The sequence below is a fragment of the Otolemur garnettii genome, unplaced genomic scaffold (assembly GCF_000181295.1).
Source record: "Otolemur garnettii isolate 467f Iridium unplaced genomic scaffold, OtoGar3 scaffold00203, whole genome shotgun sequence".
Lineage (NCBI taxonomy): Eukaryota > Metazoa > Chordata > Mammalia > Primates > Galagidae > Otolemur > Otolemur garnettii.
Genome location: NW_003852598.1, coordinates 1929513 through 1943292, shown reverse-complemented (window position 1 = coordinate 1943292; position 13780 = coordinate 1929513). Strand labels below are relative to the sequence as shown.

The 13780-nt window shown below is 39.2% G+C and overlaps 2 protein-coding genes across 9 annotated transcripts in view; both read right to left on the bottom strand.

The window, feature by feature from the left end:
• CTNNA2 (catenin alpha 2) overlaps window positions 1-13780 on the bottom strand; it is a 1095877-nt gene that overhangs the window by 143738 nt on the left and 938359 nt on the right. The window lies entirely within an intron of this gene.
• On the bottom strand, window positions 8594-8782 carry LOC105888140 (phosphatidylinositol N-acetylglucosaminyltransferase subunit Y-like). The gene has a single exon (XM_012812358.1). The coding sequence runs from the start codon at window positions 8780-8782 to the stop codon at window positions 8594-8596; it is 189 nt and encodes a 62-aa protein (XP_012667812.1).

Genomic DNA, 13780 nt, shown 5'->3' with positions numbered 1-13780 from the left:
TAAATAATTGTTTATTAGGTGTTAATTGTATGCCATAAACTATTCTAAACTCTGCAGGCTACCAAAATTAATAGAATATAGATATTTCCCTATAAAGATGCATAATAATGTCATCCTCAGGGATAAAAGGGGAAGAAGTACACAAAGGTCAACAAACCTAATAGAGTAAAGGATTGGGTGCAGTGGGAGTAGAACACAGTAGGCCCTTATTTCTGTCCTGAGAAGCCCTTAAGGGTGATACTGCTTCTCAGGCCTGCATATCCCCGGCCTTATGACCAAGGTAATGTGACAATGGAGAGAGTGATGAGGTGTGAAGCCCTTGGTTCCAGTCCAGGTTCTATTTCTCTATTATTCATGTGTGGAGACAAGGACTCTCCGATAATGGATCCAGCATGCAGCATGTCCTGTGGGCTACCCATCAGTGAGTTAGCTAGGATGGATGAAACCCATTCTCCAAGGGGATGGGACCACATCCTCTTAGAAGGCCTGGGTTCTCCTTTCTCTTATTGGAGATACTGTGCTGAACATGGTTTCCCAAGGACCTGAGACCCCAAGGTTTTCAGGTGCCAAGCATCTGGCATTTCCTAGCACCCTGTTAAACAGAAGACATCCGAGTTGAGTCTACCTTTTTCCTGAGCTCAGTACACTGATTTTCCTACAGAACGCCAGTCACACTTTGTAAGAAATGAGAGAATTGTGCTGCTATAGACATTTGTGTACATGTGTCTTTTTGATAAAATGTCTTTTATTTTCCCCTTTGGGTAAATACCTAGTAGAGAGATTTCTGGATCAAATGGTAGGTACTTTTAGTTCTTGAGGTATTTCCATACTACTTTTGATATAGGTTGTCCTATTTTGCAGTCCCACCAACAAGTGTTCCTTTCTTTCTATACCTACATCAGCACTTGTTGTTTTGAGAGTCATTCTCACTAGAGTTATGGGATATGTCATTGTGGTTTTGATTTGCACACATTCTGGATGAAGGCACACTTATAACTTTGACTTAAAATGTACAAAGGCAAATTACAGAACAAAGGCAAAATGTGTTTACCCCAGTACTATTCTGGAATTAAAAAAACAGAGAGAGCGCATCCTTAGGACAGTTCCCAACCCCTAGGGTATTATCTCATGGTGTGTTAGCATTGCCCGGCCTCAGGATGGCTCTCTGAGGGATAATGAAGGGAACAGGACACTGCAAAGCTCCTCTTGCTGAACCTTGGCTGTTAAATATTCCCATTTAAATCAGACCCCTACATCCTTGCCATACCAGGGAACATGTGGCAAATCACCTGACCTCCTTGTTCCTCAGTGAGAAAATGAAAGACCTTTACCACACACTTTTCAAGGTGAGGTGAAAATTCAGAGCTTTTTGCAAGTTAAAAAATTCGATACCCACATGTGGAGTTATTTTTATCATAGAAGAGTGATCAACGCCCTGAGCACAGACTCTGCTGTTTGGCACCCAAACCTTCTGTTTACCACACACTGCTGCTAGGTTTGATCCACAGATAATTAGAGGTAGATTAGATGCATATAAGCAATAACATGGAAAATAACACAGATAAAAATAAAGACCAGAGAAATAAAAGTAAACAGAAGAAGAATAAAATGTGGATGTATCATCCTGGCATATTAAAAGACCAGGCTGGCCCGTGCATCCCAGCATGCAAAGTTAAGGGGAGTCATGTCAGATATGCCTTTACCATTGACTGCAGGAAAGAAGCACATCAGCTCCTTAGGCGAAATGTGGCTTCATGGAGAGAACTCTGCGTGAAGAGGTCAGTGATTTCATCCTCATGTTCCATAACAAATGCAATCCCAAGTTTCTTGCTAAAAGCCCCATAGCTCAGCTCAAGGAAATATATCCCTATATTAAAAGACCTAATGCACATGTTTGATCACATAGATCCAGAAATAAAATATAGACTTAAGACTATGGAGAGTACACATTGTAAGGTAAAGCTATGGTTTTCTAAACAAACCACCAAAAATCCCGAAAAATCAAACAAAAACTCTCACATTCTCAAGCCCCCCTTCTTTTTTTAAATTGAGACAGATATTACTTTGTCTTGGAAGTAATATCACCCTTGGAAGAGTGGTAGAGTGCTATGGCATTATAGCTCACAGCAACCTCAAACTCTAAGGCTCAAGAGATTCTCTTGCCTCAGCCTCCCTAGGAGCTGGGACTACAGACACCTGCCACAACACCCAGCTATTTTTTTTTTTTTATTTGTTTAAGCAGGACTTGGCTGGGTTCTAACCCACCAGCCATGGAGTATGTGGCTGGTGCCCTAACCACTGAGCTATTGGGAGCCCAGCCAAGCCCACCCTTCTTTAGAAAGCTTCTAAAAACTTCCCAGGTCACATTTAATTAGCAAGTGAGGAGTTAACCCAGATATCATCCTCTGCCACCCACATTTTAATGAAACTGAAACTGAGGCCACCAAATGGGAACTGACTTTTCTAACGTGGCAAAGCCTTCACTGGCAGGACTGATCTTGTGTCTGGTCTTATATAAGGTGAAGTGAGCTGCTTGTATCACCAACTCTGAGCAATCACAGAGCTCAGTGTCCCTACCATCCTTCACAAGAATCCATGCTCATTCATCACCCTTCACTGCCAGCTGGGTCTCCCTACCTCAATAGCAAGCTCTTTAATTCAAATTTCTTTCCATCTTAGCACTGAGCCCCAAACTGGAAACTCAGTAGGTGTTTTTGATACTGTCTCAGTAATAGATTTGAGTAGAAATAACTTGAGTATTTTCAATTGCAATTTAAAGGCCCAGCCAAAGTGCTAAATTCTAGTCTTATTCTTTAGTTCTTGGCAGTAAGAAACCTTACTGGAGGACAATAATGACATTTCCTACAAAATAGATTATGTGAATACCAGGGCCAAGTGAGAGTTTTCATACAGAAAACATTAGCACTTCTACTTTTGCCTCCCTCTCTTACGGGTTAAAGGTGCTTTCCAAATAGAAAATTATAAGATTAGTAAATGTGTTATAGATTTTTTTTCTTGGAACATTAAGGTTAATTTAGCAGGCAAAGTACTTTTTTATTATGAGAACTCTTAAATGTAGACAAGAAAATCAAAGTATGTGGGAAGTCTTTCATTTTTACATACAACTAATAACCATCAATTCTCAATCTACTACTACCAAAAAAAAAAAAAAAAGAAAGAAATTAAAGACTGTCTAGATCATGATGATGGTGGTAATGATGACAGTGATGATGATGGTGATAATGACAATGGCAATGATGACAGTGATAATGGGAATGGTGATCATGGTGATGAAGATGATGGTGGTGGTGCTGCTGCTGCTGCTGCTGCTGATGGTGATAATGATGACAGTGGTAAGAGTCAATGTGTGGAAGTGATTTATACACATTTCCACATTGGTTAAATTGCCATGGAACCCTAGCAAGTATCTGAACCATGACGCCAACTTACAGAGTTTAATTGGAAACTGCAAGTTTCTAGGCTAAATTCTTTCATAACAATCAGTCACTAACACACTGCATACTTAAGTGCCAAACACTCTCCTAACTATTCTAAGGGCCTTTTCTTTATAGTAATAGGTGTAATCCTCCCAACACTATTATTCTCACCCCCATCCTGAAGCGGAGGAAACCAGGGGACTAAGTTTGCACAGGCCATATAGATGGTTCATAAAGGAGTCACCCTGGGAAAGTCTGGCTTCTGCCCCCATTTTTGTAACTGGCACACTCTGTTCCTTTCCAGAAAAGAAAACAAGTGCAGAAGTTTTGTGTCAACTCTTATTCATCCCCCCATCCTAGACCTGGTCAGGACTTCCCATTCTGCAGCCGAAAGTCCTTCAACAGCCTCTTCACTGACCTCCTGCTTCCAGCCTGGTCACCCTGAATCCTTTTCTCCCCACTGCCTTTGACACTGCCCTGCTTGGAACTCTTCAGTTATCCTTCACTGCCCACAGCAAATACCCAAATTCCTTTAAATTGCCCACCGAGCCTCTGGTGATCTGCCTAGGCCCACCTCCCTATCTTCCCTTTCTCACTTCCTCCAAGGTCAGTCTCCAACAACTCTGAATCCTTTCTGGTTTCCACTAAAACTCATTTTTGCCCACCCGGGCTTGTTTCCCCACTGGTTTTCCTGGGTGGAATGAATTTCCCCAGAACCATCTTCCATTTTATCTGGCTTATACCCATCCTTACCAAGTTAACTCATGTGCTGCCTCTCCCAGGAAGCCCCTCCTGACACCTCTCACCAGTACTGGTTACTAACAGACAGTTGTCAGACTCCATTGGCCACGTGGTCAGGACGCCTATTAGTGACTATAGATGCTTCCACACTAACTCTTCCTCAGCAAATGGGTCATGCACTCTCTGTACCTCTAAAATCACACTGAAAGTCTTTTGATGGCACTTTTTTTTCCAAAGTATTTTCAGGTATACACTAATAATAAAACTGAAGCTGATGTTGTTGTCACTTTTTGGGGAATACGTGACATCTAGCAGGAACCAAACAGAACTATAAATTGCCTAGCTGATGAAAACCCTCCATATATCCCTTGAGATCTTGTATAACTGGCTCAAACAGCTGCAGCATTCTCAAAAAAGGCATAGCACTTACAGTTAACTTTTTAACTAACTTTAATAGCAAGGATAGCTAAAGAAAGAAAACACCTGAAAATTCTCACAGCCAAGTAAATTTCAGGGGAAGGAAATGAGTTAACAAGATACCTGCAAAGTTGAGCAATTGTATTTTATACAAAAAAAAGGAAATGTAGATGGGGTTTATTGAACTTTGTGAAAAATTTGAACTCCTTCCTCCACATGTAAATTATACCCATTACACTGATGCCCACTATTGACTTCATTCTCCTCAGTGTTTCCCTTCACCCCTCACTTAACCCACTGCCTTTGAGTCAATATAAGACAGACATATGCTGCCAGTTTCAAGAAAGGTGGAGGTCTCCATTTACACTTTGTTAGCAATGGCACACACCTGTTGGAAACCACTGGCCGACTTAAAGGATAGTTAACTTAGAAAATTGGGTTTTAATTAAATTTTGAAATGAGTAGGATCTTGACACAATATGTTAGATATTTGCTTCCCAAGTATAAGAAGAGAAAAATAACTATTCAATCTATGAGCAAATCCAAGTGTTGTGCTGTGTCCTGTTCATATTAAGAATCCCTTATTCCTAACTCTGACAATCCAAATCCTTCCTGTCTTCAGATCCCAATTCAAATTTTATGCAGTCAGGAAACATGAACCAAGTCCGATGTTCCCTTTTTGGCTTGGGACTGAGATTTAGTCTTTTTCTTAGCCCCTAACTTCAGCCATTACTCAGAGCAAGTCATCAGGAAAAGGCTAAAAGAGTCCACTTGAGGGCATAGGGGGATGGGAATTCCCAGCACCAGCAGTCATATCCTCTTGACAAAGTTCAGACCTGCTCCATGACCTCCTGTTTCTTAAAGGGGAAAACACCTTCACTGATCTGGACCCTTAAACCAATATATCCACCATTGTATGGATGGCTCAGAAGGCAAGCCATGGGCCACTTGTTTAAAAGCTGGCATTTATTAAGCACCGACCCTAGACAAGGCACTAATAAGGGGCATTTGTACATAATTCCATTGACTCTGCACTCCAACCCTAGATCTAAGTATGATTGCTATTCCATTTTACTGGTAAGAAGTAAAGGAAACCTAGAGAGTGTACCCCTTCCAAGGCCTCCCAGGTTTTATGTGATAGAGCCTGAATTTGAAGCCAAGAAGTCTGTTCTTGCTCTCCCTTGCTTCATGCGTGGTATAAAGAGAATTCTAAGATGGCCCCGAGATTTCCACTGTCTAGTACACATATTTCCTTCCCCCTACAGAGGGATTTGTAAATATTATGGTATTGACATTTTCATGTTTATATGGGTGAGACTGACCTACTCAGTTGAGTCCTTTCAAAGATGCTAAAGCACCAAAGACATGCTCTTCTGATGAACTCAGAAGAAATTACCATCCAGTGCGGAGAACCACAGGGCAAGGAGCAATGTGACCTCTAGGAGTGGAGAGTATCTCCTACCTAAGAACCAGCAAGGAAGTGGAAGTATCAATTTTGTAGCTACAAGCCACTGAATTCTGCCAACAACACATAAACTTAGAAAGAGACCGTAAGCTCCAATAAGAAATGCAGCCTGGCCAACACCTTGATTTAACCCTGGTGAGGCCCTGAGCAGCAAACCTAATAGGCCATTCTCAGGTTTTTGACCTATAAGAGCCTTGACATAGAAACTCATGTTGTTTGAAGCACTCAAGTTTAAAGAACTTTGATATAATAAACATATGTTGCTTTAAGCACCAATCTTTTACAAGTTGAGCAAAAAACTGACAATGGAAAACTAGTAGTCTACGACCCTACCTTTCCCTCCATCTAGTTCTAACTCAGCCCCTGACCCTTGGTTCAGCACTCTCTTTTCAGTTTAGGCCTTTCCACGTCTTGACTTTGCAGACATTTCCTAGATTCTTTTGGGCTTGGAAGATCAAGGCTTTATTTGGCCACAACTTGGTTTTTTTTTTTTTTTTTCAGTTTCCCTTGCCCTCTTTCCAGGCCCTGAACCCAATCCTGGCAGTCACTAATGTGGCCAGACTTTCCCTTTTATAAGGAGAATTCTAAGCTAGAAATGCATGATGGTGTGTAGGGCTTTCTAAACAATATTATGAGGACACATAAAGCTCCGAATAAAGTCTCTATAAACCACTGAATTTTTTTATTTGTCTTTTGAGGGAGAATCAGGCACAGAGCTACAGAAAATAAAAAAGAAAAGGACCCAGAGTGCCAGGCTGTCATCTCCCACTGCATACAGATAAGCTCCCATTACTATATTTAATAACAAGATTTTGTTCTAAACAAAGGCTATAGTGCTAAGAAGTTAAAAAAAAAAAAAAAGGTTGGCCACCACTGGTGTCATAGAAGAGTGGTGTTAGCACTATCTCCATGTGATATGAAGCAACCATTTGAGATGTGTGAACTTCAGTCCACTCTTTTTCTGAAATGAGTAGACTGGACAAGATGATCTCCAAAGTCCCCTTCAACAATAAGATCCTATTATTGAAAGATTTTTAAGCCTAATGTTTTGGTGTGGCAGAATATCTTGACCTACTGGAAGCTGAAACTAATGACTGATTCAGGAAGAAGTTTCTCATCCCATCCAAGACCAAGGAAGGTTATATCCTTCTGTCTGGTGATCTTAGTGTCAACATGGCCATTTGCCTTTCCTCTAAAACCTTCAGGGTACATATGGGGGGTTTGGGTAGAGAGATTGAGGGGGTAGCCTGAATCCTGACTCAATGACAAGCTTCCTGGAAGACCCTGCTCCCCACCAACTGCCAAATGCCCTGGGATCAGGAAGTGCTGTAGGAAAACTAAAATCAGATTTGTAGGAGGAAGAAAGAAAAAATAATAATAATTGTAGGTCAGGATCTCAATTTGGAAAAAATGAAAACAAAGAAAGTGTCTTCTTGTAATTTGTCTTTGATTTTAGACTTCTTTGGAGAGTTTTCATCCAAGGGTTATGTAGAAATAGGACAGGTTGAGTGGGCAGGTGCATCTGTAGAGAGGACTCTGGGAACATAAAAGATTTTCTGTTTCCACACAGAAGCAGACCATAAGAATTTTCTGATGCCAGGAATCCCTTGAAATTTGTTTAAAAATCATTTAAAAAAATTATTTTGAGGTGGCATCTGTGGCTCAAAGGAGTAGGGCACTGGCCCCATATATTGGAGGTGGCAGGTTCAAAAACCCAGTCCTGGGCCAAAAAAAAACTGCAAAAAAAATTTTTTTTCCAGAATATTATAAAACTTACAAACATTTTGCTTACATAAATTGCTTTTGTACTATCTGAGGCAAAGTTATAAGTGTCCCCATCACCCAGACATAAGTATTAACTGATTGGTTCTAATTTAATAGTGAAGACATGTGGTGTTTGTTTTTCATTCTTGTGATACTTCACTTAGAAGAATGGTGTCCAGTTCCAACCAGGTTGTTAAAAAAAGCTATTCATTCACTATTTTTTATGGCTGAGTAGTACTCCATGGAATACACATATCGCATTTTGTTAATCCACTCATTTTTTTTGGTAAATATGTGAAATTTTCATTTTTTTGTATGGTTTTCTGTCACAGTAGTACAAATGCATTTCTCTACAACCACTCCAACATAGCTCCTTTGGAAGTACTCTAGTCATCACTAATGTAGGACTTTACCTAAAGCCATATCAATAAACAAAATTTCAAATGACTAACTTTTAGATGAATGGATAAGAAATAGTCATCAGTTGTGTTAATAATCCAACAAGACACTCTGTCAAAATATTTCTTCTTATATAGTAATTTTAAGTCATAACATTCAAAAATGAGGGCAGAACAAGAGTATAATATAAGAAGCTTGTACAGTGTAAGCCTCCCACAGTCTTAAGCCTGACATAAGCAAGGCAAAGCGTCTGTCCTGGAAACTAAATGGGCCTCCAGTATTTCCATTTAGTTAAGCTTTCACAGATAGATGCTCAAGACATATCATTAATAAATAAATAAATACCAATACTATCTTGGCTCTGTTTGCATTAATTATACCTGAACAGTTTAATAGCCATCTGAGTCCAACGTTGGAAGAATGCATACACTGGTATGGTAATCAGCAAGAACAGAGTGTAAAACCAAAGACTGGTTGTGCTAGTGCAGCCATATGGGTAGTTTTCTGCCAAAGAGACCAGTGGAATGAGAACAGTCAAGGTAGGAAGAGACAGAAACATCCTTCTCTTTCATTTATTAACCCCCCACCTTACTTTCAAAGGGATGTATGGTATTAAGAAAACTTAGTTGTAGTTTTTTATTTGTTTGTTTTTTTAATTATGACCTAGTGCTGTCCCATTTCTTTTTGCTTCTAACTTTGATGTGTCATCTTAGATCCCTGTGGTATAATATTAGGAATCTCGATGACTGGATAGGCTCTTCTCAGACCTTCATTAATCAATTCACTCCTTGATGCTTCATATCTGAGCAGCCTCTTGGAGAGTGGACTCAGTAGGAACTCGAGCTGTGCCAGGTGAAGGCACAGAGTGGCTCTACTGCCTGTTCATTCCCAGTCTGCCAAAGGGCCATGACCCTAACATGTGCAGGCACCTCTGGGCCACTGCAGATGTTGGTGAGTGTGTCCCCTGCAGAGCTCAGGGGAGACTGCCACTTGCTCTGCTCAGCATGGTCCTGCCTCCCTGTGCTCTCTGCCATACACACACACACACACACACACACGTATGCGTGTCTATATATATATACACATACACACATATATAATGCTTTCCCCCCCTTTGGGTAAATGCCCAGTAGTAGGAATGCCGGATCAAACAGTAGGTCTATTTTTAGTTTTTCAAAGAATCCCCACAGTACTTTCCATAGAGGTTGTACTAGTTTGCAGTCCCACAAACAGTGTATGAGGGTCCCTGTCCCTCCACATCCAAGTCAGCATTGTTGTTTGTGGACTTTTTGATAAAAGCCATTCTCACTGGATTTAAGTAATATCTCACATGGTTTTGATTTGCATTTCCCTGATGATTAGAGATATTGAACATTTTTCCTAGTTCTGTTGGCCATTAGTCTTCTTTTGAAAAGTTCATGTTCATGTCTTTTGTCCCCTTTTGTTTTTCTCTTGCTGATTTGCTTGAGTTCTTTGTAAATTCTGGTTATCAACACTTTATCAGATGTATAGCATGTAAATGTTTTCTCCCATTCTGTAGGTTGTCTATTCACTTTTATTATTATTTCTTGGGCTGTGCAAAAGTTTTTTTAATTTGTTCAATTCCCTTTTATTTATTTTTGTTGTTGCTGTCATTGCTTTTGGAGTCTTCTTCATAAATTCTTTACATAGGCCAATGTCTCTAAGTGTTTTTTCAACTTCCAGAATTCTTAGTCTCATGTCTTAAGCTTAGGTCTATTATCCATCACAAGTTAAGTTTTGTGAGTAGGGAAAAGTGTGGATTCTGTTTCAGTCTTCTACCTATGCCTATCTGATTTTCCCAGCACCATTTATTGAATAGGGATCCTTTTCCTTAGTGTAGGTTTTTGTTTGCTTTGCCAAATAGCAGATGGCAATATAAGGATACTTTTCTATATGTGTTCTCTGTTCTGACCTATAGGTTTATGTCTCTGTTTTTGTGGCAGTACCATGCTGTTTTGGTTACCTGCAGTATAGCTCAATACCTCTGGACTTATTCTTTTCCTACAAGATTGCATTTTCTTTCTTTCTTTTTTTTTTTGCAGATTTTTGGCTGGGGCTAGGTTTGAACCCTTCATCTCTGGCATATGAAACCAGCGCCCTACCCTTTTGAGCCACAAGGGCTTCCGAGGTTGCATTTTCTATTTAGGCTTTTTTCTGGTTTGCTGTGAAGCATAGAATTATTTTTTCTAGATCTTCAAAAAATGATATTGGTATTTTAACGGGGATTCCATCAAATATGTAGATCATTTTGGGTAGTACAGACATTTTAGCAACGTCGATTCTGCTGATCCATGAGCATGTTATATTTTTCTGTCTGTTTACATCCTATGCCATTTCCTTCTTTAGAGTTTCATAATTTTCCCTATAGAGATCTTTCATATCCTTAAATATATTTCTGTGCATCTTATTTTCTTTGTCAATATTGTGAAGGGAATTGAGTTTTTAATTTTGGTTCTCAGCTTGATTGTGTTGCCATGCATGAATGCTACTGATTTGTGTACAATGATTTTGTAACCTAAGATTTTGCTGAATTCATTTATCAATTTTAGGACTCTCTTGACAGAATCTTTGGGGTTTTCTAGATATAAGATCATAACAGCACCAAACAGCAATAGTTGGATTTCTCCTTTCTCCATTTGAATACCCTTGATTGCCTTCTCTTGTCTGATTGATCTGGCTAGGACTTCCAGAACTATGTTGAATAGAAGTGATGATAGAGGACAACCTGGTCCAGTTCTGGTTGTAAGTGGGAATGCTTTCAGATTTTCTCTGTTCGGTGTGATATTGGCTATGGTATTGTCACATATGGTTTTGACAATTTTGAAGTAAGTTGTAACTATGCCTATTTTGTTAAGCATTCTTATGATAAAAGGGCACTGAATTTCGTCAGATGCTTTCTCTGCATTTATTGAAAGGATCATATGGTCTTTGTTTTTACTTCTATCTATAAATATCATTGTTTTGCAATGATAATTAAGTTTGAAAACTAAAATGTTCCTGAAACTAAAGTTTGAATAACTTATGGTGGAAAAGTTCCAAATATCAAATTTTCCAGGTAGCATATGTATATGAGACAGAGGTTTTCTGATTTCACCACATTAATCGTGAACTTGAGTGTGTGTGTGTTTGTGTGTGTGTTTAGGGATGTGCTATTTACTTTAGTTAAGGCACTTTTCATTTTTCAGTAAACTGCAGGGTTAGGATTCAATCCTAGGACTTGACAGCTATGTTTTCCTTTCTAGGATTATTTCAAAAGAACCCAGAACAAACTGAGTTATGACAAACCTGGAGAATTTCACAGAAACCAACCTTCAACAAAGCTCTTTGTCTAGAGTTCAACATTGGAGTGCAGTGAACACTACTGGTGCTTCATTCAAATCCTTTCCACGCGTGGCACATTCATCATGCTTGGTACCTCCAATCCTCTGAGATGATCTGCTATAACTTATGTTCCAAAGCTTATTTCCGTTGAGTTGGGTAAAAGCCTACATTTCCTTGGCTTTGTCTCTATCCGATTTTGTTTCTCCCACTCCTTCAGAGGTTTCTTCTTAAAGCACATTCATAATAAATTCCTTGAACCCAAATCTTTAACTCAGATCACTTCATGGAGACACCAAGATACGACTTTATGAGAGAATTTTAAGTGAATGACAGTGCAGTTTTTCTGCTATTTTACCTTATTTATTGAATTTCTCTTCTATCAGTTCTTCAGGGAGTTTCTAACCCCAGTTTACATTGTTTATGTTCTTGGTCTGGTAGAAAAGTAAAATAGTTCTCTAACCATCTATTTCAATATATCCCACTTAATGCTATAGCAAATGTCCAGGGAACTGGTTAATAATACAATGTCAGCTTTCCTCATTTCAGTTAGCTGATCAAAAGAATATGGCTTTATCTTTCAGAAGAGAAGAGTTACAATGACATATTTTTGATTGTGCAGAATCAAGTCATTCTCTTTTGGAGATTGTGAAAGCATTCTGATTGCTTCACATAATGGGACTTATTCTGGACTAAGCAATCAAGTGTATAAGGGATATAATAATCGAGATGTAATTGATCCCTGTATTGGCATTACTCCAAATAAAGCAGAAAATGCAATCTTTAGACCCATTCAGTTTTCCATTAAGTAGAAGACTAAACTGAAATAGAGGGATGTGATATTTAACAAGAATCCCTGGCTGGCCTAAACGATTCATTACATTTGAATTCATCTTAGAAAGAAGGAATCAAAGAGAATCTTAGTCTATAGACATTTGCTCTTCTTACCTGTAAACCAATCAATCAATAAATAAGTAAATAAAAAGAAAAAACTATCCAAACTTGTTAGAAAATAACCTTCCTGGAGCAGAGAGAATATGCTTTATGTTTAGTGGAAAATAGTGCATGAAAAGGAATGAAACAAAAATTTATGTTGCAAGACAAATTCCTGAAGTCTACTGGGCTGCCACATTGTACAATAAGGCAATTTCCTATGCACTTGTACCCAGTAGCAATGAACCTGGGACCCCTTGTTAGGGAGAGACAGAGAGAAAGGAAAGAAGAGCAGTAAGAGAGCAGGCACAAATGCAAAAACCAAGTTTAGAGGTACTCAGCTGCACACTATTCTCCAATCTCTCAATGACAGATAATTGTTCAAAGTCCCTTTCTCTCAGCACCATTGATATACAAAGAAATTCATGCTGCATATTGAATCACCCATTTATGCTTGACAAATGACAGACACTCAACCAATATTTGTTGAATTCTTAAATATATGAAAGAAAAGATGGGCAAGTGAATGATGGAGAGAGAGATGGGTAAATGAAGAAATGGATAAGTGAATGGTAAATTATGGTGAAGAGATATTAAATGAAGTAGCATGAGTGAGAGATCTCACAAAAAATAGAAAGTAAACTCCTCTTCCTCCTGTGCCTTTTTGTGGAGCCCATTCCCAGGTATCTTCTGTCTTTTAGGTCTCTGCCCTCTTTCTGATTAAATGTGATTCCAAGAAAAAAACCGATAAACTCATTCCCATGAAACCAAGAATATTGACAGAATGTAATTAAGCCACACATTTTTTAAAAAATTGAATAACATATAAACTCTGTTAGAGAAAAAAATGACAGAATTTGAACATACATTCATTAAGTTCATTGCAGTATAGACACAACATTGCACAGCAGCAGGGGCCACCATTCACATAGACTAACATGTGTCCCTGGGGCCACCATTCACATAGACTAACACATGTCCCTTGGACCACCATTCACATAGAAAAACATATGTCGACTGGACCACCATTCACATAAACTAACATGTGTCCCCTGGATCACCATTCACATAGAAAAACATGTGTCAACTGGATCACCATTCACATAGACCAACATCTATCCACTGGGCCACCATTCAAATAAACTAACGTGTGTCCTGGGGCCACCATTCACATAGACTGACGTGTCCCCTTGGGCCACCATTCACATAGACTGACGTGTGTCCCTGGGGCCACCATTCACATAGACTGACATGTGTCCTGGGGCCACCATTCACATAGACTGAC

Bases quoted from the DNA above. Each gene is read 5' to 3' on its own strand.
- LOC105888140 (XM_012812358.1), bottom strand. From the start codon at position 8,782: ATGTTTCTGTCTCTTCCTACCTTGACTGTTCTCATTCCACTGGTCTCT.